At 64.4% G+C, this 27,378-nt stretch overlaps 3 protein-coding genes across 3 annotated transcripts; 1 reads left to right on the forward strand and 2 right to left on the reverse strand.

Annotated features, from left to right (window-relative positions):
• Positions 1 to 3,672, reverse strand: CHLRE_01g024350v5 (uncharacterized protein). The gene is made up of 8 exons (XM_001689935.2): positions 3,382 to 3,672; positions 3,098 to 3,296; positions 2,682 to 3,020; positions 2,436 to 2,553; positions 2,110 to 2,216; positions 1,477 to 1,734; positions 1,191 to 1,297; positions 1 to 997 (listed from the first exon to the last, which is right to left on the reverse strand). The coding sequence occupies exons 1-8, from the start codon at positions 3,561 to 3,563 to the stop codon at positions 490 to 492; spliced, it is 1,818 nt and encodes a 605-aa protein (XP_001689987.1). The 5' UTR covers positions 3,564 to 3,672; the 3' UTR covers positions 1 to 489.
• A 135-nt stretch (positions 3,673 to 3,807) lies between these two features.
• CHLRE_01g024400v5 (uncharacterized protein) lies at positions 3,808 to 13,129 on the forward strand. Its single transcript, XM_043058531.1, has 26 exons — positions 3,808 to 4,047; positions 4,216 to 4,307; positions 4,499 to 4,595; positions 4,770 to 4,880; positions 5,097 to 5,274; positions 5,466 to 5,545; positions 5,667 to 5,806; positions 5,932 to 6,104; positions 6,282 to 6,390; positions 6,564 to 6,608; positions 6,762 to 7,130; positions 7,261 to 7,467; positions 7,683 to 7,823; positions 7,972 to 8,079; positions 8,195 to 8,290; positions 8,435 to 8,518; positions 8,656 to 8,877; positions 9,051 to 9,238; positions 9,481 to 9,606; positions 9,791 to 9,921; positions 10,143 to 10,324; positions 10,478 to 10,624; positions 10,771 to 12,003; positions 12,093 to 12,275; positions 12,401 to 12,769; positions 12,857 to 13,129. The coding sequence occupies exons 1-26, from the start codon at positions 3,897 to 3,899 to the stop codon at positions 12,980 to 12,982; spliced, it is 5,088 nt and encodes a 1,695-aa protein (XP_042928445.1). The 5' UTR covers positions 3,808 to 3,896; the 3' UTR covers positions 12,983 to 13,129.
• Positions 13,130 to 13,131: 2 nt separating this feature from the next.
• Positions 13,132 to 27,347, reverse strand: CHLRE_01g024500v5 (uncharacterized protein). Its single transcript, XM_043058532.1, has 33 exons — positions 27,207 to 27,347; positions 27,036 to 27,127; positions 26,838 to 26,865; positions 26,484 to 26,692; positions 26,332 to 26,377; positions 25,937 to 26,236; positions 25,616 to 25,863; positions 24,995 to 25,435; positions 24,721 to 24,867; positions 23,812 to 24,639; positions 23,615 to 23,720; positions 23,474 to 23,523; positions 22,671 to 22,907; positions 22,326 to 22,532; positions 21,499 to 22,186; positions 21,060 to 21,379; positions 20,814 to 20,927; positions 20,480 to 20,673; positions 20,166 to 20,355; positions 19,755 to 20,045; positions 19,345 to 19,605; positions 19,006 to 19,250; positions 18,555 to 18,904; positions 18,162 to 18,433; positions 17,994 to 18,059; positions 17,729 to 17,909; positions 16,724 to 17,592; positions 16,304 to 16,597; positions 15,924 to 16,136; positions 15,418 to 15,777; positions 14,421 to 15,314; positions 14,007 to 14,267; positions 13,132 to 13,817 (listed from the first exon to the last, which is right to left on the reverse strand). The coding sequence occupies exons 1-31, from the start codon at positions 27,253 to 27,255 to the stop codon at positions 14,919 to 14,921; spliced, it is 8,292 nt and encodes a 2,763-aa protein (XP_042928446.1). The 5' UTR covers positions 27,256 to 27,347; the 3' UTR covers positions 13,132 to 13,817; positions 14,007 to 14,267; positions 14,421 to 14,918.
• Between the last annotated feature and the right edge of the window lie 31 nt (positions 27,348 to 27,378).

The raw sequence follows: 27,378 nt of genomic DNA on the forward strand, positions 1-27,378 counted from the left end.
CCGACTCTATCTTTACACATACTTGATAGCATATTCAGTTTGCCCGTCCCACCTTGCCTCCCAGTTCATCGAGCAGGCCAACTTGCCGATAAGTTCAGATGACCATCTAACCCTAGCCCATACCTCCCGAGGCCTCTAACATCTTACCCTCGTCATTGTCCGTATCGATTGCTTGCTTCTGCCCATGCACCAATGCTCGTGGGCGTCCGGGCGTTGAAGGCCTCGCAACGTCAGTGTCCCAATCTACCTTGTCAAGCCGATTGCTCATGCCGTCTCAAATCACACGCGCATCCCATGCACTCGGCGTGACTGAGGCGCCACACACAGTTGGACACGAACATGCTACACCGCACCTCGCACCGCTTGGACGTCACATGCCCTCCAGCACTGAGTTCACAGTGCCAGTCTATCTATTCCCTCATCCCCATTCCTCCTGCTCCATCGCGCGTCCGTGCCCAAGCTTTCTCGGCGCCCAAGAGCTGCGCCGCTTTACTCGCACTTGATGGCGCGGTAGATGTGGCGCACGAACATCAGCGACGCGCGCCAGCCCACAGTGCCCAGCATCAGGAAGAAGCCGAAGCAGACCATGGCCATATAGCCAAAGAAGAACGTCGTCTGCATGAAGCCGCTCATGTCCGAGCGGGCGTAGTAGTAGTAGAAGCAGTAGCCGTACACGAAGATGCCCGTGGAGCCGCCGCACAGGAACGAGCGCCACCACCACTGGTGGTCCTCCACCGCCAGCTGGAAGTAGGTCAGCGCAATGGTGATGAAGGCAGTGACGACGATGAGGATGATGTACACAATGGCCAGGATGGACCAGATGATGTACACCTTGTGGCCCCACACGCTGGCGAAGATGTAGTAGAGCTCCACGTAGATGGCGGAGAAGGGCAGGAAGCCGGCCATGACCATCTGCGGCACCGTGGTGCGGTACCAGGGCAGCTGCGGGATCTCGCGGGGGTACTTGTTGGTGCGGCAGGGCGCGAAGAACTCAGCGCTGCGGGCGGCACAGACAGGAGAGGCAGCGGGAAGGAGTAATCGTCAGCCACACGGCGTCAGCCAGCAGCAAAGACCATTCCCAACCCCCCGCTACAGCAACATGCGCAACCGGTCATGACATCCCTGCGGCGCCCTGTCCGGTGCCGTCATCTCCCAAACATAGACCCTTTGAGTAGGGCGCCCATGCTGACCGGTTGTTCTTGCCGGCAATGCCACCGAACACGGTCAGCGGGATGGTCACCAGAGTCCAGATGAGGATCATGATGACGATGGTGCCGAAAGGCAGCGCCGCGGTGGACTGTAGGTGCAAGAGTGCAAACGTGCGAGTAGTACAGATGGTCTGACACAGTCTCACATGAAGTGCAGCAAACATGCCCCGCCCGATGTCGATGTTACTAGCCCATGCAGAGATGCTATCCCTTAGCCCGCAATCCAGTAGCGTGGCGCTCCAGCACCAGCAGCTTTTGCTCCACTCACCCGGTACACGATGGCCACGGTGTTCAGGAAGGAGAACATGAGCAGGAAGGGGCCGCAGTACACGAAGCAAGTGAGCAGGATGTTGCGAACCCACAGCTCGCCCTCCATTTGCTTGTAGTAGGACGACGCCACGAAGCCGGCAATACCGGCCGTGAGCGCGTAAAGCGCAATGAGGGCCGAGTACAGAGCGCCGCGGTTGTACGGGTAGAACACGCCCACCAGCGCCAGCACGAACACAAACAGCGCCAGATAGAAGAGCTGCGGGGCAGCAAAGCGTCCACGCGACCGGTTGTCAGTGATGTAGCATTCGGCAACACGTGCGCCGCCAAGCCCATCCGTTGTTCCCGAAGCATGTCAGCCCGTGAACCGTCCTTGAGACAGCCCTTTCCCTGAAATACGTGAGGTGCGCCCGATCACACCGGTCCCAGAACCCCTCCTCCTTCGATTTCCAGGCACCCTTCTACCGTTCCGCTGTTTGCAGGAGTCATGCTCGCACGGCTCAGCCTTGCGAAACAACTTGAGGTTTGCTGCGTGGCCGCCCGCCCCATGTGCGCTTTCCCCATCATGATGGCAACCGTCTGTGCTGGACGACCAAGCGCCTCCAGTCCCGCCACCCTGCGTTAGGCTCCGCACCTGGGTGCCCGTGCCAACAAAGGCACAGAACAGGTTCTTGTAGGGAGGGAAGCGGAACACGTCGCCGTGCACGTACTTCCAGCCCGACTCCTCCTCTTCCATGGCCGCTGCAGTTGCAGGGCCGGTTGCACACTGTAAGCAAGGAGACCTGTCCCCGGAATGTGTGCTCATTGCCTATCCCCGACACGTGCATTGCCATTTGTGCCGCCATGCAACAGCTGTCCCAACGGCATGTCCATCGGCTGCATGTCCATCGATCTTTAGTAGCCAGCCTCGGTTGTCTCGCCCAAGCACAGCCTGCGGTTTCTCAGGTGGCCCTGACTCACGATCGTCCTTGTTGTACTTAATGAAGTCCGCCTTCAGCACGCGCATCAGGATAGTCGCCAGGAAACCCGTCAGCAGCAGCACGGTAACGCACGAGTTGATGATGGAGAACCAGTGAATCTGCGAGTTGAAGCCGGGATAGGGTGCATATGATTATGTGTATGTGTGCCGTGCCTGCACTGCTACATGAGCCTGAAGTCGAGACGCACTTCACCACCAGAGCGCAGGTTCTGAATAGCCCTACGCACCTCCAGGTGCACGGGGTTGAGGGGAAAGCGCTCGTAGCGATCCAGGCGGTGCTCAAACTTGGTTAGCGTGGGGGTCCACTTCACCGAGTACGTGAACTTCGCCTTCACGATGTCCGTAATCTCCTCCGAGATATCCACGGCCTCCTGGGGGTCTGTGGAGACATTAATCTCAATCACGCTGTCGTCGTTGTACTTGATGTCAAAGTCGATGTGAGTGAAGAGGTAATACTTGTACTCGGTAACACCGCCCGGCTTGAACAGCTTCTCCATCTTGCCGATGAAACCCCACACAGGCAGGTCGTCATAGTACATTTGAAAGTACCAGTCCTCCTCGACCGCCTGCGCGCGCAGATGCACAAATGTGACGGGTGGTCGTTTTAAGCGCCCGCAGGCCCCCGCAGTGCAAACCCCCGCACCTTGCGGAATTTTGCAAGCTTCTCCTGATCCAGAAGCTGCTCGCAGACCGCCTCGCGCTGGCGGTTCTTGCGGAACTGCAGCTGGTAGGGGGTGCTGGCCATGCGGTTTGCGTCGACCACCTCGCCCATGCCCAGCAGCTTGTGCTTCACGCCATCCTTAGGCTGGCAGTAAGGAAGGCTGTAATACTCGTATGTCTCGCTGCGCGGCGCAGAGGGCAAATTGTTGTCGCTGGCTGTTGTGCCGGTTGGACGCGCAAGTCGCGCTGGAGCGCCCGGAGCCTTACCTGGGGTTGGTGAAGGGTCCAACCTTGCTAGCCCACAGCGGCACCTTGTCATCAGGCTGGTAGCTATGGTCCTTCTCGCTCAGGAGCTGCCTCCCCACAGCCTGCTCTATCGCCGCGGGCAGGCGCACTGCAGCGCTGAGCTGCAGTAGTGCCAATAGAGCACAGGCAACTAGGAGCCTCATATTTATTGAGGCTCGGTCAGGCCTAGTCGCGTCAACTCGAAATGATCTTTCACACGGTCTTCAAGGTGCGGTACTCATCAGGAAAATGGAGGGGGCGGGTGCAAGGGTGTGTTTCAGTGCTGCTTTGACACAGGGGCACCGCGCATAGGCAAGGCGGGGCGACGAAGCCGCATGAGACGTGCATCGGACGGGGTTCGCCTTGCTCTAACAGTCCCCCAACGGCACTAATGTACGTATCCCTTATACATCTACACAATGGGAGAATTCAGGGCCCCGTTGCCCATAGCAGAGTTTTGGAACTTCTGAAAGTGAAGAAAGACAGCCCTGTTTGCGATGGTGGATATTCGGCCTTGGTTGCAGGAGCTGTATGCTCCTGCAGTGCTCGTTGCATCCACTCCAGCTGCAGAGGCTCTCATACAAAGCAAAAATGGACTCGGGCTGGTTGACCTGCTCCGCCCCTACGCTAGCGCGTTTGGGCTCAATGGTATGTTGAGTTGCAATTCAATGTGCTTAGTGCCCGTCGAGCTGCATGAGCCGCGGGGACCAGTTTCCACAGCGACACGGGGTCCAAACCCAGCACGCTTCGCTGGCCAGACAACTCGTCGCCTGACGTCTTTTGAGCTTACGCTTCTGCTTCCTACCGCACTCACAGTGCCTGTACGGGTTGGGGAGACATCCGTGCGCGTTCAGGACCTGCGCGTGCGCTTCTTCGACGTGGCGACGCTGTATCAGCCACCGCCGGAGGTGCGCCGTTTCCGGCGCAACTAGCTAGGGCGAGGGCGACACGTTACCACCAGCTCAGGCGTTGCGGCCGGGGAGCCAGCAGCCTTGCTTGCGGTTTGGTAGCCTTTCGCCGCGCCATACCCAGGGGCAGCATGCGTCCCACAGTGCTGTGGGCGGGAGCTGATGTGCCTGGCCCTGGCATGGCCGCGCAGGTGATTGAGGAGCACCTGCAGGAGGTGCTCAAGGTGTCCTCGCAGCGCAGCGCCAAGCTGGACCCCTCCCCGGACCTGCTGCAACGCTTCATGTCGGGTGGGTCAGCTGGGGCCTGGAGGGCAGACAGCGGGGCGCTGCTGGGGCCGCCCAGCTGCTGCAGTTGCCCATGCCGCCGGGCTGCGGGCTGTGCCCGTTGCCCTCATGCTGGCTTGCTCAAGGCGCTCGGCGGAGGCACACACACCTCAACCCCCGTTCGCTCTCCTCGCACAGACAACCCGCCCGACATGCGGGAGCTGACGCCGTGGTTCGAGGCGTACCGCTCGGAGTTCATGCGCCTGTTGCGCTTCGGCGACCATGAGACGCTTGACTACCCCGTGGCATGTGCGTGCCTTGCCGGGAGGGCGGGTGGAGGGGAGGCCGGCTGGGGGCCGCGCTGATGGTGGCGATGGGTGGGGTTATGGTGGAAGGCAGGGAAGAGCAGGGATGATGGCGCCTAGGCGCGGCGCAGAGCATCAGGCCTGGGAGTCCTCTGTCCACACGCACCTGCTTGCATTAAATGAGTCTGTCGCGCACTGCTTCGCACCGCTGGCCCTGTAGGCGTGTACGCCATCCCGGCGGACGTGCAGAACCCCGCCTCGCACTTTGACACGCTGGTGGCGCAGCTGGCGCCGCCGCCGCTGATGCAGCAGGACGTGATGTACACACTGCGTGACAAGGACTTCCCGCGCCACTACCTTCTGCTGCTGGACTCGTCCACCGGCATGAACGAAAAGAGGTACGGGAGGGGTTGTCATGATTGTGCCCATGACCGAACTAGACTGCGGCACTGTACGAAGGGAAGGAGTGCATGTGCGCTGGAGGCCAGGGATGCTGAGGACTGTTGAATGAGAGCGATGGCTCAACCAGCATGGATGGTGGCAGAGTCTTCTTGAAAGAATTTCAAACACGTTTGGTGTGCTCCTCCAGGGCCATGGACAACCTGACAGCAATACGGCGGCTGTACGGGGAGGCGCACTGCTCCATCCTGCGCATCAACTCGGGCAACGGTGAGGCACGCTCTGTGTCACTGAGAAGGTGTATTCCTGGGCCATCGGCAGTGCCTGACGCTCCATATCAAGCTGCTTCCGCACTTTGACGCCATTCTGTAAACTGGGATCATGCTGTCAGGCGACCGAGCGCACAGCGGCGCACCAGTGGACTTCTTCGCGCGCTACCAGTTCACATGCCTCTCCAGCGGCGGCGCGGGCGAGCCGCGGCTGAGGCCGCCGCCGCCCCCGGGCGGCGTCGGCGCCTACCTGACCGTGCAGGTGACCGGGCGAGGATGCGAGCGCACGGTGCAGAGCCCTTGCTGCATGGGTTCTCAGGATTTAGGTAGACAGCTGCCGGTTTACGCATTGGCTTTCCCCGTTCCTTTCCTGCCTGTGTCGCTCAGGACCTGGACTCTGTGGGCGGCTTCGTGCGCGAGTTCTTGTGCCGCACCCTGCTACCCAAGCTGGAGGACCGCATTGCGCGCCTCAACGCCTCCATCACCGCCGCGCGCCGCGGCCTGCGCAACCGGCTGAACCGATTCTGGAAGGGGGCCGCCGAGGACCGCCAGACGGACAGGTGCGCCTCGCCGCATTGCCGCCTGACACAGCACCTACCGGTGACGCAGCGCAGCGCCTTGCATTGCTTACCCGGTATTGCCCCGGCATCCCCGGCGGACCGCCAGCCCTGCCTGCACTGCTGCGCTCCACCGCTCCACCGCTCCGCCTCTAAACATCCCTGCAACTCCCCGCCCAGGCCGTACCCGTGGCACAGCGTGGAGGGCCAGATGCGGCAGCTTGGCGACCTGGCCTTCCTCATGCGCCAGTACCCCTTCGCCGAGTCCACCTACAGACTGGCGGCGCAGGTGGGCGGCAGGGCTGCGAGTGGGGTGTGATAGCGAGCACAAGGCAGGAGTGGGGTGTGTGTGCTACAGGCCCTGATCTTAGTGCGGGTGTTTATTTGTTCACATGGCAGCCTCTGGTCGCGGCACTGCCGACCTCCACGCCCATCCCCACCCGCACTGTGTATGGTACGCAGGACTACCAGGCGGAGGGCAACAGCAAATGGTACGCCGGCGTGGAGGTGAGCGCTCTCGTGCGGATGCGAGCTCACACCAAAACATGCGCCTTCCCTTACCAGTATGGTGCTGCTGCCAACCCAGCAAGAGCGCCTGCTTGAAGCCGCCGGCGCCACGCGCCCACCCATTTTTCTGTGCATGTATTTCATGCCCGGCAGGAGATGATTGGGCTGTGCAGCGTGCTGGGCGAGCCGGTGGACCCCATCGCGGCTGTGCTGCTCCAAAACGACCCCATGAAATACTTCATGCGGGCGTATGAGCACTACACCAAGCCGCCGGCCGCCGTGCTGGCTGCCGCCGCGCCGCCCGGCTCTGGCGGCAGCGCCGTCGGCGCCCCCGGCTCGGGCCCGCCGCTGCCACCTGCGGCGCTGGCAGCCTCCAAGATCGGTCGCATGCTGGCCACGCGGGTGGTAATGCTGGGCGCGGCGGTGCAATGCGCGGCGGGGCGGTACCGCGCCGCCAGCGACGCGCTCATGCGTGCGCAGTCGGAGGAGGAGAACGCGCGGGCGGGGCTGCTGCTGGAGCAGGTGCGGATTTAGGCCGGAGACCTGCATTTGCAGGGCTCTACGGTAGTTACCTTGGAGGGTCTCATGAATTCCCATTAGATGGATTCGAGCCTGAACCTAAATCTGGCTTTCATCCTTACCCCCCGCACAGTCGGCCTACTGCATGTTGTACATCCGGCCTCCGCTGGTGCGCAAGTTCGCGTTCCAGATGGTGCTGGCGGGCATCCGCTACATCTGCTGCGGCCAGAAGCGCATCGCCATCCACGCCTACCGCCAGGTGCTGGCGCAGTACCTTGGCCGCCGCTGGAAGTACATAGAGGAGCACTTGCACGCCGTGCTGGGCGCGCAGTGCGTCGAGGTGAGGACGTGTGTGTGGCCGGTCAAACGCGTGTCCAGGTGGGCGAGCGGGTGGGTGGTAATCTGTTTCAACCCAAATCAGACGAGAACCAGAACCCGAAACCATGTGGGTGCCGTTGCCGCAGTGTACGGTCCTCGGTCATACGAATGCCAGAGTGCTTTGACGCTTTATGATGGGATGCGTTTCCGCACCTCCGTCCATGCCCCTCCCCGCAGTATGGTGACAAGGACCGGGCGCTGTGGCACTACTGCGCGCTGCTGGACTGCGGGCACCGGCCGGCGGCGCAGCAGCAGCACAATGTCGGCCAGTTCCTCAACCTGCTGGCAGGCGTGCGGGACCAGCTGGCCATTGCACACGTGAGCGGGGGTCTGGCGCTCGCTGACGCTAGTTGCAGAAGGCTGTTTGTTTTACAGGGCGGCCAGGGCATCCTGCCTGGCGCGTAACGACGAGGAAATGCCGTGTGACTGTGGCTGGGGTGCGCTGTGGTGTGTTGCTGTCGCGCAGGACGGCGTGAGCCTGGTGGACAGCCTGCCGCTGCCGCTGGTGAACCGCCACGACGTGCGGGTGCTGTGCAGCGACACCGCGTGCTACTCTGGCCCCGCGGCGAGGGCGGTGAGACTGTGAGAGGGTTGCCCCTTGGGGCTTTTCGCTGCGTCTGGACCCGACGGTGTTGTATGCCATCCTGTTGGACTCAGTTGCGGTTGTTTGCGCCGGCCTTGTGGCGCAGGTGCCCGAGAGCTCGTGGCTCAAGATGGAGGCCTGCTGCACCAGCGGCTCCAACAATTGGCTGGTGGAGGGCGGCGGCGCCAAGCAGGAGCGGGACGTGAGTGCTTAGATCAGCCGTGTTTAAGGGTTACAATACTCCCTAAAGAAGTAGTAATGTATGCTTGATGAGAGTGGCACGCGCACGCCTGGATACCCCAACCTGCCTGTCCCATATCCATCGTCCCTGCCTTCACCCATGCAGCACGAGGAGTACACCATGTGTGTGAGCGGCGAGGAGGTGGGCGTGCAGGTGGAGTTCCGCAACCCCCTGGCCGTCAAGCTCAAGGTGAGGCCAGCGGCTGGAAGGCCCCAAGGTGCTCTAAAGCACCAGCATCGTCACCGCGCGAGTATTAGGCAGCGCCTGATTGTAAGTATTTTGCACGAGAACGCAACGGGGCTTACTCCTGCTCTGGCTTGGAACAGGTGTCCAACGTGCGCCTCATCTGCAACTTCACGCACGAAAGCGACCCCAGCGCAGCCGGCAAAGGCCCCGTGGCTATCCCGGACAGCAGCAACACCTCCACCTTCGCAGCGACCGGCGCCAGCAGCAGCAGCCAAAGCAGCAACCCGCTGGCGGACGGCTCGCACCCGCTGTTGCCGGGCGCGGCGCCGCCGGCCATTAGCACGCAGCCGGGCAGCGAATACGTGAGTAAACGCCGTCGGTTGTGCACAGTCTTATCAGTTGTCCCCCTTGTGCAACCTGCTGACTAGCCCACCCGACGCCATCACGCTGTTCGCGGGCGCGTTATGTACGGCATCCATGTCCAACCAGTCCTCTGACACTGTCTCTTTCATCTTTCGCCACCCCACCTTCAAAGCTACATGTGGCCGAGGCCCAGTTCACGCTGCACCCGGGCGAGGCACTGGTGGAGGTGCTCAAGGTGCTGCCGCGTGCGCCGGGCTGGCTGCGCATCACGGGCGTGACGTGGACGCTAAACGGCACCGCGCACGGCCGCATCACCTTTGACGTGAAGGGCCGCCGTCGGAAGAAGCCCAAGGGCGAACGGTGCGTCCGCACACCACCATGCCCAGCCCCCCTCCCGATAACAACGCGCCTGCTACATTGCTGTTCCTACGCCTTCACTTCGCCTTCGCTACGCTTCACTTCTCAAATAATCATGACTGTAACTCCCCTACTGCATACCATTCTGTGTACCTCCGCCGGCCGGTACCCCAGCCCCTGGCGCGTCGTTTGTTTGGTGCTGGGGCCCTTCCTGACGCTACATACCGCGCCGCGTGCACCCACAGGCCCGGGCAGCTGAAACACTTCCCGCCGCACCGGCGGCTGCTGTTCCAGGTGGTGCCGGCCATGCCGCGCCTGGAGCTGCTGGGCGACCCGCTGCCGCCGGCGTTGTACTCTGGCGAGCTTTGCAGGTGTGTTGGCGTGCGTGTGCAGGTTATAGAGTGTTGCCGACACTTGCTGGTGGGAGGCTGCTTGACGCCGCCGGTGCCGCCACATACCAGTGCAGCACACCGCGGGCCACGTATGCAGCTGTTGGACTGTTGGTGCTGATGGGCCGTGTGGTGCGCTCACGGTGTGTGCGACCTGCCCTCGCAGGGTGCTCATGCGCATCCGTAACTCGGGCGGGCTGCCGCTGCGGTCTCTGGCGCTGGTGGTGGGGCACCCCGAGGCGGTGGTGCCGGCCACTGACGCCAACAAGGACCGACCGCTGCTGGACAGCCTCACGGGTGAGGCCGCAAACCCCTGGTGCCACGGCATGTTGTGTATCGGTCCTCCTGTCTGCTGGCCCAGATGTTATGAGCTGGTGTGCGAGTGGTGGCTGTGCCTCTGCAGGTGCCGTGCCGAGTGTAGCCTTCGCATGGTCCTGCCTGTTGCTACTAGTCCTGCCACTAGTCCTGCCTCTGTGCGTCCTTACGCCCACCACCCTTGTCTGCTTTCCCCTGTCCAGACCACCGCGAGGTGGTGCAGCTGAGCAAGGTGCCCGCCAGCGCGCGTGGCACCCTGCAGCTGTACCGCCTGTGGCCGGGACGCGAGCTGGCGCCGGGTGAGGTGCTGGAGTGGCCGCTGTGGCTGCACCCGCGGGGCCAGGGCACACTCAAGCTGCCCATCGTATGGTACGGCGAGCCGGCGGTGAGTCGCTGAGAGAAGGAACGGGATGATGCTGGTGGAGCTTTACGAATTGCGGCAACGGCTCTCCATGCAACTGTTGAGTTGCCGTGTGGGGTTTGCCCAGTTTATTGCACTTGTTTACAGGTGTTGTTGCATTGCGCCGTTGCGCTACAGGCGCCCAAGAGTGGCATGCGGCACCGCACGCTGCGCATCTGCGGCAGCGTATCAGTGCAGCCGCTGCTGAGCGCGCGGCCGGTGGTGTGGCCATCGCCCACGCACTTGTCGCAGTACCTGCTGCGCTTGGGCGTGGACAACAGCAAGGTGCGACCTGGGCTTGTGTGTGCAGACTGGCGTGTCGCGGCACGCTACGATGTGAACCGTTGATGTCTTTGGACGCTGCCAAGAAGCAATGCCGAGGGATGCCCAGACTCCCGTCATATACTCGCTTGCCGCACACTCGTGCACAGGACGCGGAGCGTGTGGTGTTGCAGCAGCTGGCGGCGGTGACGGTGCCGCCGCTGCCGCCACACCACGTGGCTGGCGCCTCGGGCGTCGACACACCTGCCACGCCCACCAACACGCCGCGGCCGGTGCCGGTGGGCTGGCGCATGAGCATGCTGGGTGACACCGTGGGCGCGCCCGCCAGCTCCGCCGCCTCCACCGCCGGCCTTCCCGGCAACGCCACGCCTGATGGCGCGCCCTCGACGACAGGCGCCTCCGCGGCTGCCGCCCGGAGCCTGCCGCTGGCAGTGCCGCTGCAGCCCGGCGAGTCAGCAGGGCTGTTCCTGCAGCTGCTGGCGCCGCCGCCGGCTGCGCAGCAGCTGCGTCAGGCGGTGGGCTCATCAGCATCAGTAGCGGCGACAGGCGGCATGTCGGGCGTGACGGGCGGCGCCGGCACTGGCATCAGCCAACCGCCCAGCGGCCTGGCGACGCCTGGGCGAGCAGACGACCCGTCGGCGGTGGCGGCACGCGCGGTGGCGCAGGCTGCGGAGGCTGTGCGCTCGTTAGCGCTGGCGGAGGGCGGTGCTAATGGTGCAGGGCCGACTGGCCGGGCATCACCGTACGTGGACGGCTCAGACTCGGGGCTGCAGCAACTGAACCTGTTTGGCCCCGGCGTGTTGGCGCACTTCTATCGCCGCGGGCGCAGGGGCATGGTGGCGGCAACGCCCAGCCTGGGTGCAGCAGCGGCCACGACACCGGGTGGGCTGCCGCAGCAGCGCACAGGCGGCGTGGCGACGCCCGGCATGGCGACGTTGCAGCAGCCGTTGCTGCCCGGCGGGCTGCCGCCGGCGCTGGGCCAGTCCGTCAGCTTCAGCCCTCAGACGCAAGGTGTGGGTGCTCCGGGCGGCCCCATGCGCGGGGCGTCCTTCGGCCCCACAAACACCACTGCGGCCGGTGGGTTTCAGGGGCCTGGACCTCTGGGCCCAGTGGGCCCCGGCCGGCCAGCGATGCCGCCGGGTGCTATCGGCCCAGGAGGCGGAGGGATGGTGCCGGCGGGGCAGGGGCAGGCGGCGGTGGCGGCGGTGGGCCCGGGCCGGCCTGGGCCACCACTGATGTTGGCGGACCCGCCTCTTGACCTGCTGCTGTTGTGGCACGTGGCGTCCAGCCAGCGCACGGGGGCGCACCAGGGCCGGCAGCGGCTGGGGCTGTGCCGCCCCTACGACCCGCAGTCCAACCGCGACCTGTCGGGCTGCATTCAGGTGAGGCATTGGTAACGGCTACAAGCGGTGTGCTGGTATGCTGCCTAGTGCACAGGATTGACCGCAACATGCCTGGCTGCACCACGCAGGCGCATACCACGCCGGTGCGCATGCTGCTGACCGGCCCCAACGGTGCTAGCAGCGCGGCCAGCGCCACGGGCTCGGCGGGCCCCGTGGTGCGGCACGATTTCCGGCGCAGCCCGCTGGCGGTGCTGCCGCTGCGGCTACTGGTTCGCAACAACACTGCGCTGGAGGCACGGTTGCAGATCGAGGTGAGCTGGAAGCTTTCCTCAAGTATGCACGGGGGAAGTCGGACGCTCAGGCACCCGCATACCAATCTTCATATTGAGCGCTAGCCTTTTGAAAACGGCTTGGTGTGATGTCGGGTATGCCCCAGGTCGGCGAGGGCTGGAACTCCAACGACGCTCCGCACAGCTGGCAGGCTTCCACCAGCCTGCTGGGCACCAGCCACGCAGTTGCGCCCGTCGGGGCCCCTGGCAGCCTGGGGCAGCCCGGCGTGGGCGCTGCCGGGCCCAGCCCGGTCAGTGCGGGCCCCACCGGCGGCAATGGACCGCTGGGGCAGTCGGTGATGGCAGGGGCGCCGGGCGGCGGCGGTGGCGCGGGCGGCGGCGGCATGGGCAGCAGCATGATGGCCATCACGTACCAGGCGGGGCTGCCGCCTTGCCCTGAATACACCTGGGTGGGGCCGTCGTTCGTGTCAGTGCCGCGCGTGCAACCCGGCGGCGAGGCGGAGGTGACGCTGGCGGTGAGTCTGCGTCCGCTTGTCCGCGTGTGTGCTGCTGCACTTGGCGCAGTGCACTTGCTGACCCTGAGCTCCGGGCTGTGTCCGCAGGTGTCTGTATTCCGGCCGGGCGCCTACAGCATCAGCGGCTACCGCTGCACCGCCTTCCTGGAGGCGACCGGCGCGGTGGAGGTGCAGCGCGGCGAGCCGCTGTGCTTCCGGGTGGAGGGCGCCTAGAGCTGCTGTCGTCGGCTGCTGTGGCTGGCCGGCGTTTGAATGCGACAACTGAAAAGGACGCGTACCAGTAAGGCGAATGTGTTGGTTGGTCGGAGCTGGCGGTAGTGCGATGGGACAGTGGGCGGGCGAGGTCGTGACCTACGGGAGCACCACTTGTAATATTACAATCACCATGTCGGGCATCGCTTGCAGCGCAAGTTCACACCATTGCAATTGCGTATAAAAGGATTAGGCATTTGCAGGGCCCTACCACATTGACAAACTGTACCGCTCACAGCACACTGGTCGACAAACGGGCCGCCGTCCTTGACTCGTTGTACGTCAGGCCATCAATACGCACGGGATGATAACAACATGCGCACGAACTTGTGCTCTCCCAGCACAATGATTCGGTTTCACCTGGCACACGGCTGCGGCGTTGCGAGGCCACGCGGGCATTTGACCAAGGCTCGGGGGCGCTCGTCCATCTCCGCAGCCATGCCCACCAAAGGCACCCTTGATCCAACCGTTGATCCAGCCCTGGATCCAACCCTCCTGCCCTCGATCCTAACATATCGTACAACATCAGCATATAGGCCTACGCGTGTTTTGTTGTACAACCTGGCCAGATATCAACAATCAGTCAGGTCCTGAGTCCTGCTCACCATATGGCACAAGTCTTACATACCAGGGAAGCCCATGCCCGTGCCCATGCCTGGGAAACCCATGCCACCGCCCATCATACTGCTCGAGTCATAGCCGGGAAAGCCCGGCTGGCCCCCGAAGCCTCCCTGCTGTTGTTGCTGCGACGCCGCATCAGCCATGTTCTGAGCCATGTCCAGCATGTCCTCAACATCTGCGATGGGGCCATGCATCAGTCTGGTGTCAGCACCGGGGCATGCGTGCGGCGGGGTCACTGGAGTGCGAGAGGACACATGAGCAAGACCAGGGGAGACAAGACAACAGGTACCTGTGCTCGTGCCCCTCTCCCCCACAGGCACACCACCGGGTCATTGGGACCATCAAGGCCGTGTGCCGCCCGCACCTGGCCCCTCGGGCTCCTCCTCTTCCTTCTTCTTGTGCCCGCCTTTGTTGTTGCGGCCCTTCATGATGCTACCGCCGCGGCCCGTCGGCTTCTGGCTGTGCTGGGCCGCGGGTGCTCCTGGCATGCCGGGCTGCATGCCCGGGTACATCGGCATTCCGGGGTAAGGAAACATGACTGTTTCTTGGAAGCGCCGGGCGTCGCGCAAAGGAGCTCGGTTGGGCGATCAAGGCCGAAGATTCTCTTTACCAGAGGTCGCGCGACCTGCGGTAGATGCATAACAGACATAAGAACGAGCACCATATCACAAACTGTGGCAAGAACCCCTAGCTAATGCCTCAGACCTCGGCGACTGGACCGCATGCACATGTCAAAGTGCGTCGTCGAAGCATTTCGCTGTGAGCCATTCATGCTCACCGCTTTCGTTGTGGTGACTACTGATAGATCACAGCAAGCCAACGTGCAAGCGGCATGCACGAGTCGCGGGCTTCACGGACAGCAGCACGTGAGCGTTTCTGGGGACTTGGAGCTAAAATGTTTGTCAGTGTTTATATCGTACATGTGAGAGTCCCCGCCAGGCCCTTTATATTACAGCTGGTTTGCATGGGTTCATAGCCTTCGAATTTCACCAATGGACGAGCATGGGGCGCGGGCCCGGGCCCGTGCTGTGTTTTGGATCAACTGGGCCTCTCAACGAAACAGTAAGAACATGGTGACCAGCGTACAGGTTGTCATGTGCGCCTGCGATATCACCCTGCCTCCAGGAGTAATCTCCTGCGGAACGGCCCGCTGCCGACTTGGCCAGGTTTGCACGGGCACCGCGTCCGGGCCCCGAGCCCTCAACTCCCGCCGTGCATCCAGGCCCACACCGCACATCATCCCGACCACCACCCTTTTGCTGTGGCGCCGTCAAACTCACATACGTAGCCCACCGGTCTGATCCCGCAATGGCGATCGATCCATCGGCGCGCGCCATCCCCGGGCACCTGCCCACGCGCCAGCACCCAGTGCCGCCTCTGCAGGTTCCGGCGCCGCGGACTGCAGCGCCTCCAGTAGCCCTGCCAGCTGCATCCCAGCCTGCTGCAGCCAGTGCACCCTCTGACGCAGCACCTCCACCTCCGGTCCCCGGGCACCCGCCACCGCAGCCGCATCCACGCTTCTGCTGTCCACGCCCTCGCCCAACACGACTTGCTGCCTTGCGACCGAAGCCTCGACCTGCGATGTGGTTTTGGACTCCTGGAAGCGGCAGGCTGCGGTAGCAGCCACCAGCCGCTGCTGCGCACTGGGCACGCGCCGTAGCGCTGCTTTGACCTGGGAGGGATGACGTTGCCGAGCAGCAGCATTCAGTTCTGCATCCACAAGCGAACTGAAGGCCCCTCCCTCATAATAGCACGTGCAATGCTCTGCAACCCACCTTCTCCCCGAGGTACACCAGCGACCACAGCCCCGACGCGGCGTAGGCCGCGCCCTCCGGGTTGGCCGCCACGCCCTCCGCAGCCGCCACCAGCGCCGGCAACACCGCCGGGTTGGCCAGCAGATGTGCCTTGGCCTCCGCCGCAAAGCACAGGTTGCGCAGTAGCGCCAGCCCGCCATTGTGCAGCTGCAGCACCAGGTGCTGCGGTGCGTGCTGCGCCGCGCCGGCACCACCTGGCGCTGTGAGCGCGGCGGCGTCGAGCGACACCACCCGCACCACCAGCTCCATGAGCCCAGGCGCAGAGGTGGAGCGGAGAAGGGCGTGCTGGCCCGCCGGCCACGCCGCAACGCTTGTTAGCACCTGCAAGGAAACGCACGAGTGAATAACGTCGTCATGCAGACGCAAGCAAGCTGGCACAGGATTTGACCATGGCTCTTGCCATGGACCAAGGGCATGCACGGCAACCCATAGACACAGAGGCGACGCAAGGCACGAGCCCACCCCACCTGTAGCAGCGCCGCCTGACGCGCCAGGTCCCTGCCGAGCTTGGCGGCGGCCCCACCGCCCGGCGCGTGCGCGTTGGCGCTGTCCTGCAGCGCCTTGTGGCAGGCGGCCAGGAAAGGCGCACGCAGCAGTTGGTGCACGCCGTCCTCGGCGCCTGCCAGCTGCAGCAGCACGCCCACCGCCAGCGTGAATGTGGGCGTCTCAAGCCGGGTGGCCTAGGCGTGTGGGTGAGGAGGCAGGAAAGGAAAGACGTGAGGATCCTGACGTGGTGACCAAGTTTGAGACATGTATGTGCATAGCGCGGAGGCGTAGAGGTTATGAATGCAACGGTTGGCAGCAGCGGCTAGTCATATGGGTCAGTAGCATACGTGTCACAACTTACCCCGAAGATGCATGCAACGAGGCTGCACAGAAGCGTGCCGGGCGCGCCCTCCGCCGCGCCGCCCGCCGGGACGCTGCCGCCCTCGGTCGCCACGCGCGCCCGCGCCTCGGCACACCCGGGCAGCAGGTTGTTGAGGCAGCCCAGCAGCTCGTGGAAGAGCGGGCCGCTGGTGGCGGTCAGCGCGTGCGGCCACAGCGCGCGCAGCACGGCGAGCACGCCGTCGCGCACCAGCGCCGCGCGGGCTCGCACGCAGCCCAGCGCCAGGTGTTTGACGAGGGACAGCGCCGCCACAACCTGCAAACACACATCGTATCGCACGCACAAGGCATACACTCCAAGACTAAAACTTCAGCTCCAGTGCCTTACCCCCTATGCCCCATATGTGTTCCGCATTCCCTGCAACGGTTCACAGATGCGCACCTTCTGCTCCAGCATTCGCCTTGCTTGCGCGGCCGCTGCAGGCGCTGCAGGACCCACGAAGCCGTGCTCTTGGCCACCGCCACGTGCCGACGCAGCTGCAACCTCGCTCGGGCGCCCTATCTGCGGCGACGCGAGCAGCACTTGCGGCTCGTCGATCAGCCCCTCCACCTCGGACCCTGCGATTTCAGTGTCGTCCACGGGGTCATGCGCCGGCGCCGCACTGCCGGGCGCCGGGGGCCGCAGGCCTCTGTAGCGTTGCTGACCGCCGGCAGAGACACGGACTGAGGGCACTACAGAACCGCGAACACCGCGCGCCTGCAGGCCTGCGGCTTGCTTCTTGGGTGTGCCGCCGGGTTGGCCACCTGGTTGCTTCCGCTCGCCGCCGGTCAGCTTGGCGCTGGGCGTGGCTGGCGCCAGCAGCGCCGCAGCGCGGCGGCAGCTGTCGAAGAGGAAGCGATGGTAGCCGTTGCGCAGCGCCGCCGTCTTCGCAGCGCTGCTGAATGCGAGCAGGTTACGTAGCGCGATGATGATGCACAGATCGCTAGAAGACAGACTCTGCACGGCGGCAGAAGCGGCAGTGCCGCCGTCAGCGTGCCCGGCATGCCGACCGGCGGGGCCGTGCTGTGCCGCGAAGGTGGGAAGGAGGGACGACGTGGACGCAGCCAACGGGTTGCTGCGGGCTGCCGAGGGTGGCGCCGGAGAGGGCGCGGCGGTACCGGGCATTGGCGTTTGCGCCCCAGCAGAGGTGATGGGTGGGTGGCCCGGGGCGGGGGCGGGTGCGAGGGCATCGTCTGGGAGCAGCGCCACCAGCGCACCGCACAGGTCCGCGCCCACCTCCGCGCCGGTGCGCCCCACCAGGTGCTCATCATCTGCAGCGCACAGCATGGAATGGCGAGAAGCCGTAGCCACCAAGATACTTTGTCACAAGAAGCAAGCGAGCCATGATGATGATGCGTACTTTTGGCTTGCACACCGGTTGGGCAAGTATATACTGAGGCTGCCCACCTGATGACGGGAAGAGCAGCAGCGCCCTGGCCGTGTCCTTGCGTGCCAGAAAGGTGGCCAGCAAGCACACCACTGCCAGCCGCAGCGGCCGCGGGCTGCAGCCGGCCGCCAGAACCTCCGCACACTGGCAGAGCAGCGGACCCGGGGTGCGGAGCAGGCCCGCGTCCACGGACACCAGCAGCTGCGGGCCCACAACACGTGATCAGTTTGTTCGTAACAGGCAAAGTGTCAAGCAGTTGCAGGAAACTCGCAAGGCTTGCCCTACCTGCAACGCTTCGTCCTCATCAAGCAGCTGTAGAAGTGCGTTGGAGGCCGCCGCGGTCTGGCACATCTGCAGGTTCGTCAGCACACAACGGCATCACGTCAATGCCACCTGACCACGACGTGCTATCCTTGGAATGGTGAGGGAACACGCGAGCCTTGCAGCACCCACCGCGTCCATCTTGGCCGCGCCTTCCGTAGCGGCAGACATGGTCTGCAGGCCGCGCGCTGCGTCCAAGGATGCTATGCCGGCAGCTAGGCGTGCGAAGGCGCCGAGTGTGGCATCAGCAGCCTTGGCCACTGCGCCGCGGCCCAACAGGGCGCCCAGCGGCAGTAGCGGTGGCTCGCACTGCTGGGTGTGCGCCAGTAGCTGCGCTGCGAGCGAGCTGACGTGGAGGGCTTGAACGCGGTGCAGGGGCAGCGCCGGATCCGCGCACGCAGCGGCTTGCGTAGCGGGTTTGGGGACAAAAGTGCAGAGGACATGTCAGTCGCCACATCTACAGGGATATAGCAGGGCGCGTACTGTGTATCAGGCACATGCAATGGCGACGTGATGCCCGCCTACCTGATGCCATGGCCGCAGCAGTCTGTTGCAGAGTTGCCACGGCCACGTCCACGCCAGCCACATTCTCTACCTGCACGTCCACGGGCACCTCCGGACCGGCATCCCTGCAAGCGGCGGCTGCGCTTGAGGACGCAGGAGCTGGCCCTGCTGCCGCAGATGGAGTCAGCGGCGCGCCCACCGCGTGCTGGGGTGACCAGGCACCTTGACTCCAGTCCCACGCGCCCTGCGCCAGACCGTAGGTGGCGACGGCAGCGGTGCGGGCCGGCCATGGCGGGGTGACGCCAGTGGCAGTCTGTGCGGGGATACCGCTGCCAGCCTCGAGTGCCTTATGGTCCAGCAGCTCTAACAGCCTGTTGTTGATTGCAGTAGGGACCGACACAAATCAGCATCTGTGATTGGCGACGCCCATACCTATTGCTTGATAAACCGAGTACGCAAACCAGCAACTCACTTTCCAATAAAGCCGGGCTGGCGTAGCACAGCCACGGTGCGATCGCTGTCCAGAAGCAGCCCCTGCAGCAAGAGCGACAGTGCCGCTGCCATGAAGCCCGCCGGCGCGTCCGGCTCCCGCACCATGCCTGGCAGCTGCGCCCACAGCTCCCGGTGCTGAAGCAGCAGTGCTGCAGGCCTCAACGCGGAGGCGGACGCGAACAGCTGCCGCCGGGGCATGGAGCTGCCCAGGCCGTCGCTTTCCACCTGTATGCAACACATACGCGCCTCATTGAGTATTGCACACCCTAACCTGGCTTCGCTGCATTGCAGTTTTGACGCGCCAGACCAAGAAACGCACCTGTTTGCCATCCGCCGAGGCCTCCTGTGCCATGCAGCAGACCAGCACCCGCATGGCCGCCGTGCGCAGCGCGAACCGGGCGTTCCGGTCCAGGGCGATCTTGATCATGGTCTTGACCGCATCCGACCAGCCCTGTGCCACCAGGCTCTGTGTGGTGTCCGCGCCCGGCTGCAGCAGCCGGCCCAGCACCTCCACCGCCTGCGCCCGCAGCACCGTGTCCCGGTCCCGCAGCAGCCGCGACACCCAGAAGCTGCCGCTCATCTGCGACCCCGCGCCCACCGTGCGCAAAGCGTGAGAACGACAGCGAAGAAGCGTCAGGAGCGCCCTGTAGGCTGCGGCCGCCTGCACGCGACTTACGCGGCGGAGCACATGCAGGCGAACGCGCATGACAGCATGAGCCTGTACCGCACCTGTTGCCAGCAGCTGGTCCATTCCCCCGCCGGCAGCAGCTCCGTGAGGTGCAACAGGCAGCCCATGGCTAGACGCACGGCGCCCTTGCCAGCAAAGCCATGCGTGCCGCCATAGGCAGCGGCACCCGTGGCCGTGTCGGCACCCCGCGCCGCCTTGGCGCTGGCTTGGGGTTGCCGCGCGAGGACGGGCGCGGCCGCAGCGGCGGCAGCAAAGCCGCCGCTGACATTGGCCAGGACGGCGTATAGGCACTCCATCAGGGCCTCCTTCAAGTCCAGCTCTATTGGGGCAGCCTGCAGGGAGATACAACCGAAGCGGTGAGAGCGTCTATCGGCAACACACTGCCAGGACAGCAGGCGGCCAGGCGCCGCTAACAGCATGTGACGCCGCGACAAGGAGCAGCTTCGACCCACCTCGGGCTCAGGTGTGCCGCTAATCACCCGAAGGGCCTCTAGCAACAGCTGCAGCGCCAGCACGCGGCACCCGTAGTTGGCGTCGGCATAGCCCACATAAGCTGTGCCCAGTGTCCGCAGCAGCGGCGTGGGGGACAGCGCGGCCAGCAGCCGCCGTGCCTGGTGTTGAGGCAAGCGATTCCGCGCGCAGCTGCGATGCACATGGACGTCAAGTTGACTTAGCATGCAAGACCCGGGCGCACTGCCGGCAAGCCTGGCCCTTACCGTTTGAACTCACGCGCGCATGCAAACATGCATACCCACACAGAACGTACCGAATGAGGTCCACCAGGGTCGCCAGCAGCGCCTGCGTGCACGCCAAGCTGGTGTGCTGGTGCAGGTGGTCCGGCAGCAGCGGCGTGTTTGCCAGCGCCACTGGCAGTGGTGGAGGATCTGCTGCGGCGTCAGGCGCAGACAGCAGCGGGTGCATGGAGCGCGAGAGGTACTCTGCCAGCTGGAGCAGCTGCACCTGCAAAGTCCCAGCACGACAATGCCCAACGCGGCGAAGTCAGTCACCCCTGTTACGTTAGTACCGTAATGCACTACGCGCGGCACAGGCTGCTTCTTGAAAGCCATGCAAATACCAGGGCAACGTACAGTGGCGCCCACCTGTGTCAGGGCGCCGTTCAGGATCATGCGCCGCACAGGCGCCAGCAGCTCCACCCACAGGGCCCGGTCCTCGGGGCTGGTGGGGCACGTCGACAGCAGGTTCTCCAGCCGCACCTGCACGAACAGCACACGGCAGGCTCAGCTGCGCATTTGCACGCTACAGCCGAAGCCCCGCCGTGTCGCCTTCACTGCACAACAACCGCATCATGTGTGATTGAGCACTGTGTTGTTTGCGCTAGTACCGACCTGCCAGTCAGCTGCCGCCAATGCTGCTGTGCCTTGCCGCATGCCGCAGACCAGCTGCAGGGCGCGCAGCGCAGCAGTGCAGTCGGCATGGCAAGTTGCCGCGCCCACGGCCGCCAGGCCCCGTGCCACAAGCGCCGCGGGAGCCACTGCCCGGATGCTGGCAGCCAGGGTGTGCATCGCGGCAGGCGGTAGGTACCCGATGAGGTCCGGGTGCTCGTTCATCAAAACCAGCAGGCCCGCAGGGTCACCGCCCGCGGCCCGCAACGCCTGCCGTTCTTGCACCAGCAGCACCACCAGCTCGCGCTGCTCCATCACCAGGTCTGAGCAAACAGCATCCGACTGCGAGTTAGCGACTGCCTTAAAGGGACACCGAGCAGGGCAGCAGTAGCAACAGCAGCAAACTGGTGATGTTGTATGATACCTTTATAGCGGTTCTCACCTTGCAAAAGCGGCTTGTCCTCCAGCGTAATACTCTTGCCCGCCGCTTTATTGCCACCGGGCCTGCTGGCTGACCCCGCCACAAGCGGTAGCGGCGCCCACGTGGTGCGGCAAGGCAGCACATATCCCTGCTCAAACGTGTGTGGAAGCACCAGCACGTCTCCAGCACTGCCTGTCCCGGAGCTGCTCGCCGCCTGAGGCTGCGCCGCCGCCAGCACGGCAGCCGAGCTGCCCGCCCTTGCACTGCGCGCGACCGCGTCCCAGCCCGTCCACCTGTCAGCCTCGCCACCCATGCACAGCGCGGCCAGCAGGCGCGCCACAGCGCGCCGCACGGTGACCATGCTGTGGAAAATTAGCGGCATCACGCCGTTGACCAGCATCTCCAGGCCACTGCCGCCGCCATTGGCACCTGCTCGGGCACCGGACGGCCCATGCGACCCCGGGCGCGGGCGCGGTGTCGGCGCCGCTGGACTGACGAGCCACGCGCGCACGCGGGGGCTGTGCGCGGCTAGGGCGTAGAGCAGGTTGATGGCGGCGATGGGCAACTGCACATCCAGGGTGGACAGTAGGTCGGGTGTGGGCGGCGGGATGCCGTGAGCCGCCAGGGAGTCCGCCTGGCTGACGCTGAGCGCCGCGCCAGACGCTGGGTCGCGGAGCGCCGCCACACAGGCGATGGCATGTAGCGCGCCCTGCAATGGTTGTACGGCAAGCGCATGTCGAAAACCGCCGCATATGAACCGAACTGACGCATCCTGAAGCGCAAGCGCTGCGCACACAGACACGATACCAATGTCCCGTACCGCAGCTACGCCTCTCCCTGGCACGCACCTGCTCCTCCAGGCATTCCCGCAGCCGCTCCTCGCCCGCCAGCGCCAGCATCTGCTCCGCGGCGCTGCGGCGCAGCTCCAGCGCCAGCTCCGGGTTGGACAGGATGGCGAGCAGGTTGGACACGTCGGCGGGGCGGAAGGAGCGCGCCAGGCGGGGGTTGGCGGCGGGAATGACCAGGTCGCCCCGCGCCCCGCTGTCAAGGCACACCTGCGATGTACGGTATGTGCATCATGGTGATTGGCCTTAGGCTGGGACAGGGAGCCGTGCAGTTTGGCCACAGTCGAGCCATACCAGGCAGGACCAGGCGGGTGAAACAGACATGGCGCCACAGTAAATGGGACCCACCCGGAACGGGTCCAGCGTGTAGGGCTCGCCCTGCATGGCGTGCAGGATGGGGGTGCCGGTCGCGCTCCGCAGCTCTGTGGCCAACTGCTGCGCCGCCGCTCGCCGCTGCTCTGGCTCTCTACTGAACATGGCCAGCGTGTGTGCCCTTAGCCGGGGCCAGCTTACGGCCGTGTCAGCGTCACCTGCTGTCTGCTGCTCCCGCTCCGCAGCAGCTAGCGCGGCGGCCAGGGCACCGACCTGGTAGGCACAGAATCAGAAGCGGTGTGTGTGTGGGGGGGGGGGGGGTTGTAAATACCAGCCCAAACTAAACCAAAGCCAACGAAAACGGGAGTGCAGGCAGAGGCGTTAGTTGCGAGCGATAATACTTATGGGATGTGGGCCGAGGCGTCGTGGAGTAGCAGGGCGAGCGGCGCCGGCGATAAATGTCGCCGCCCGGGCTCGGTGACGCGCACAACAGCACAAGACAGGCACGCGGACGCGACAAGCAAAACCCACGACTTACCTGGCGACCGGGAAAGCAGCCCCGACGCCAGGCAGGGAGCGTCGGGCCAGGAGCACGACATGTGGAAAGGGGCAAGGCAAAAATCGGAAGGGCAGGGCACAGTGAAAGGGCCGAGGCGTGTCGGCAGTAGGATAAAGAAGGGATAATAAAGACAAGACTACACACAAGCCCAGGCGGCGAAAGAGGCAGAGAGGGCGTGAGGCAAGGGGGTGTTGCTGTCAGTACAGTTGATGATGACGTCAATGGTCCCATGCGCAACGCGCACAGGCCAATCAACTGAAGATAGGCAAACGCGTGTTACCTGCGGATCTGACTCGAACAGCCGAATCCAGAACGCCCACGGCACGATGCCTGCACAGAAGTAGATGAATACAGCGTGTATAGGCGCGTTGGGTGAAAGCCAACAACAATTTAAACTGCCGTTGGCCCAACGGCAACTTACGTGATTGCAGCGCTGCGTCCGGCATCAGCTGCAGCAGGATGCGGGCAACCTGGCGCCGCGTGCGCTCGTCTGCCAGGCCCAGGACCACCAGCAACTCCATCACAGCCTGTGAATAGCATGAGCATCACGACACCGCCCGACCTGCTAACCAACGGCACGGATACTGCGGAAGAAGCCCAACATCTGGACGGATTTACCTGTCGTGTCATCAGGCGCGGCAGCGGGTGCCCCGGCTCTGTCCGGGTTTCCTGCACCATGCCCTCCAGCAGGCCGTAGCACGCCAGCGCCACCTCGGGCGAGCTGTGCGACAGCAGCTGCAGGAAGAGCCCCTCCGCTCGAGACACCCAGGCCGGGTCGCCTGACGCCGTGCCAGCTGGACCAGACGCCTTGCTGGGGCTGCCGGCGCTTGCTGCGGCTGAGGCCCACGCCAGCCTGCGCGAGGTGCCATGGCGACCAAGATCATGCGTGCCGGCGCCGGCGGAGCTGTTGCGGTTGCTGCTGCTGCACACTTCGGCAAGCCCTTGCAGCACGGCCTGCAACAGTGCCGCCTGCCCGGGGAGGTGCAGCGCGGGCAGCGCTGCCTCCAGCCTAGCCAGCCACACCTCCGGGTCGAGCCGCCCCGTCCGCAGGGCCGGCAGCTGCCGGGTCAGTTCCTCGCCTGCCGCGAGTGCCGCCTCGCTGGCCGCAGCCACCTCCAGCAGCCGCGTCGTATCCGGCCGCAGCACCGCCAGCAGCGGCTGCGTCGCAACCCGAAGACCCGGCAGCAGCATTGACAACACCTCGTCCCTGGCGACTGCAGCCAATGTGTCTGTTAGCACCGGCGGCACGATGCCGGCCACCCACAGCTCCGGCGGCAGCGCTGTCACCAGCCGGGCGGCTAGGCTGAGCACCGCAACCGTAGGGGCATTGATGACGGGCAGCGGCGTGCACGCGCTGGTCGCAGAGTCACGTGTGTACGCCTGCACGATGGGCGGGCTCTCCGCACGCGCGATTGACAGGTTCGACACCAGCGCCGTCGACAGAGCCTGCAACCAACAGGCGCATGTGTCATTGATAGTCATGTGGTGGCTAAGGGCAAGGGCATGAGCGTCAGGACCAGCACGCACCTGCAGCAGGTTTGACCACTTGATGCACTCGGCCTCGCTCACGACCGCCCGCGGCCCCTCCCGGTCCAGCAGCAGCAGCGGAAGCAGCTCCTCCGCCAGTGGTGCCGCGGCGAAGAGGCGCTGCGGGTCCTTCAGTGCATAAAAGACCTGTCATAGGAGGAGCAAAAGGCGGGCTGTTACGATGCCGTAATGCCGACCAAACCTGTCCATGCAACCGGCATAGGCTCGCTAGCGCCACAGGTCCTGGCTGAGGCTTAGTAGCTGCGCGCCCCACCTGGAGCCCCACGAGGTACGCGAGGCGAGTGACGTTGAGGGGCTCATCGTCTGCCGCCCAGGCTGCGCCTAGCGACCTGCCAGCAGTGCCGGCATAGCTGCCGCCGCCGTCTGCAGGCGCTGGCGGCAGTCCATGCGGCAGCAGCTGCTCTGCAGTTGTCCCGGAAGCGCCGTCTTGCACGTGCTGCTGCGCAGCAGCACGCTGCGAACCGGGGCCACAGTCAGGGCTGCCTGCCCCGTTGGGGTCCTCAGCCTCACCCTCAGCGAAAACCCCACTGGCGCCGACACCCGCGCCGGCACCAGCGCTGGCAGCGTACGTGGCGTCAGTGGCGAGCAGCAGGGCCCGCTTGAGCATCACCACGATGCGTGACAGGCACTGTGCGGCCAGCGCCACGAGGTCGGGTGTGGAGCTGGCAGAAACCAGCAGCACCAGCAGGTGGTTCTGCAATCAGATGGTCAAGTTGCGGAAGGTGGAAGGAGTGGAGATTTTCATGTGGTGAAGATCGGGGTATACAGACACGGGTCGAGCAATCCGCCTTCAGCTTCATGTGCCCCATGCCACCCTGTCCTCCCCAGGACGCCAAGCCCTCCCAGCCATCGCTGGCGCCCAGGCCCTCCTCACCACAATCTCGTGTCGCGCCGCCACTGCCTCCACCGGCAGGTCCGCGAGGGCAGCGCCATGCAGCTGCGTCAGCGCGGGCAGCACCACACGCGGGTCCTCAACGTACTTGAGTCGAAGCGACAGCTCGAACAGCTGTTGATCGTCTGCCTGGCCCAGAGACACTGACTGCAGCAGCCAGTCCCGCGGGCTGTTGCCGGCGGTGTTGGTACGGTCGCCGGCAAGTAGAGCGGCGGCCACGCCGTCTTGGCCTGCACGCGAGGACACAGCGGCTTGAAATGCATGGCATTGCACAGTTGCGGCGAGTGTGCAATCCAGACGTACCTAGATGCGTTTGCCGTGCGGCGGCCCGCCTCGCCAGCAGGGCCCGGGCCACATTGGGCGTGTTGGCTGCAGATTGCTGCTCGAGATGCACGTCGGGCGTAGCTGAAGCAGCCGTCCCGGCAGCATGGCGGTAGGGTGAGGCCTCCCTGTCCCGCACAGAGTGTCGCGCCGGCGAGTACGTAAATGCCGGCGGGCCCCGTGCGTCCGGCATCGCCGCGATCATGGCAATCGGTGTTGCGTTGGCCCCAGCTGCGATGGGCCTTGTTGTAGGAGCGGTGTTTGCTTGGCTCGCCGCAGAACCTGCAAGGATGGCACAGCGTGTCAGACAACCGTGTACGGCCACGCATGCCAAGCGGATCCTTCTTGATTTCCAGCGACCCATGAATGAGACGTACCGTACTGTTGCTGGACTGCGGCGGACCTCGAGATTCCAGAGGGTGCCTGGGCGAACAACAGAGACTAGTAGTTCAATTGTGCCCGATACGGAGCATTCTGGACGCGTCACGCGTGCAGACAGCGCCAGATACGGTATAGCTTCAAATCTTACCGTCGGCGGTGCGGTCAGCAGCGCATTAAGCGTCGCCTGGATAATGGGCTGCAGGTCCGGCGGCCGCGTCGCCTGCAACTGCGCCAGGACCTGCTCTGCACCCAGGTGCAGCAGCTGGCGGGCCGCGAAAGGCGCCGCAGCCACCTTTCCCAGCAGCATGAGGACCGCAGCGTCCGTTGGGACGCCATTGTCTTGGTACTCCAGGCAGCCTGCATTACAAGGTATCATGACACCAGGTAAAGAGGTACAATGGCGCAGTCGCAGAGAATGGCCCTCCTGATGTGCGCTTTTGAGGTGCTAGTAAGCACTGCCGTCTGCCATGTATACCGTACGTGCACGGCGACCCGGGCTTACCCAAAAGGTTCTTCAAGACAGTACGCTCCTGCACACACCCATGCAGAGTTTAAGAGTCACATGTATCCTGGTGTACTGCTGCATGTGTGAGGCCGTGTATGGCCCGCCTGTCGAGAACGCGCTGGCCTACGCCGTGTCCTATGCACGGTTGGCCCGCTTCGCCACCCACGCGTGGTGAACCGCCTAGTGGCCTCCCACCTTTGCCAAGTCCTCTGGCGATAACAAACGATGTTTCAGCTTGAAGTCTAGGCTCTGGACGGCCCTTCGCCGCACCTCCGCCAGGGGGTGACCTGAATTGTCACGAAGTCATCCGCTGGTGAGGCAGCGCTCCCAGCGGCGACGTTTCCAAGTGTTATTTATATTACTCACCCAGCTTATCAGTGGCAGCGACCAGAGAAGCAAGGCTTTCGTGCGCCATGAGTCGCGGGCTGTCACCAGTCAAACCGGTGAAAAGTTCTCATGTAAGGTCATTCGCCTCTATAGAGGAGATGTGGTAATGCTCCATTTTAATTAGGACCGCTGGGGTGGAAGGGCATGCGAG

The sequence above is a fragment of the Chlamydomonas reinhardtii genome, chromosome 1 (genome assembly GCF_000002595.2).
Source record: "Chlamydomonas reinhardtii strain CC-503 cw92 mt+ chromosome 1, whole genome shotgun sequence".
Taxonomy (NCBI): Eukaryota; Viridiplantae; Chlorophyta; class Chlorophyceae; order Chlamydomonadales; family Chlamydomonadaceae; genus Chlamydomonas; species Chlamydomonas reinhardtii.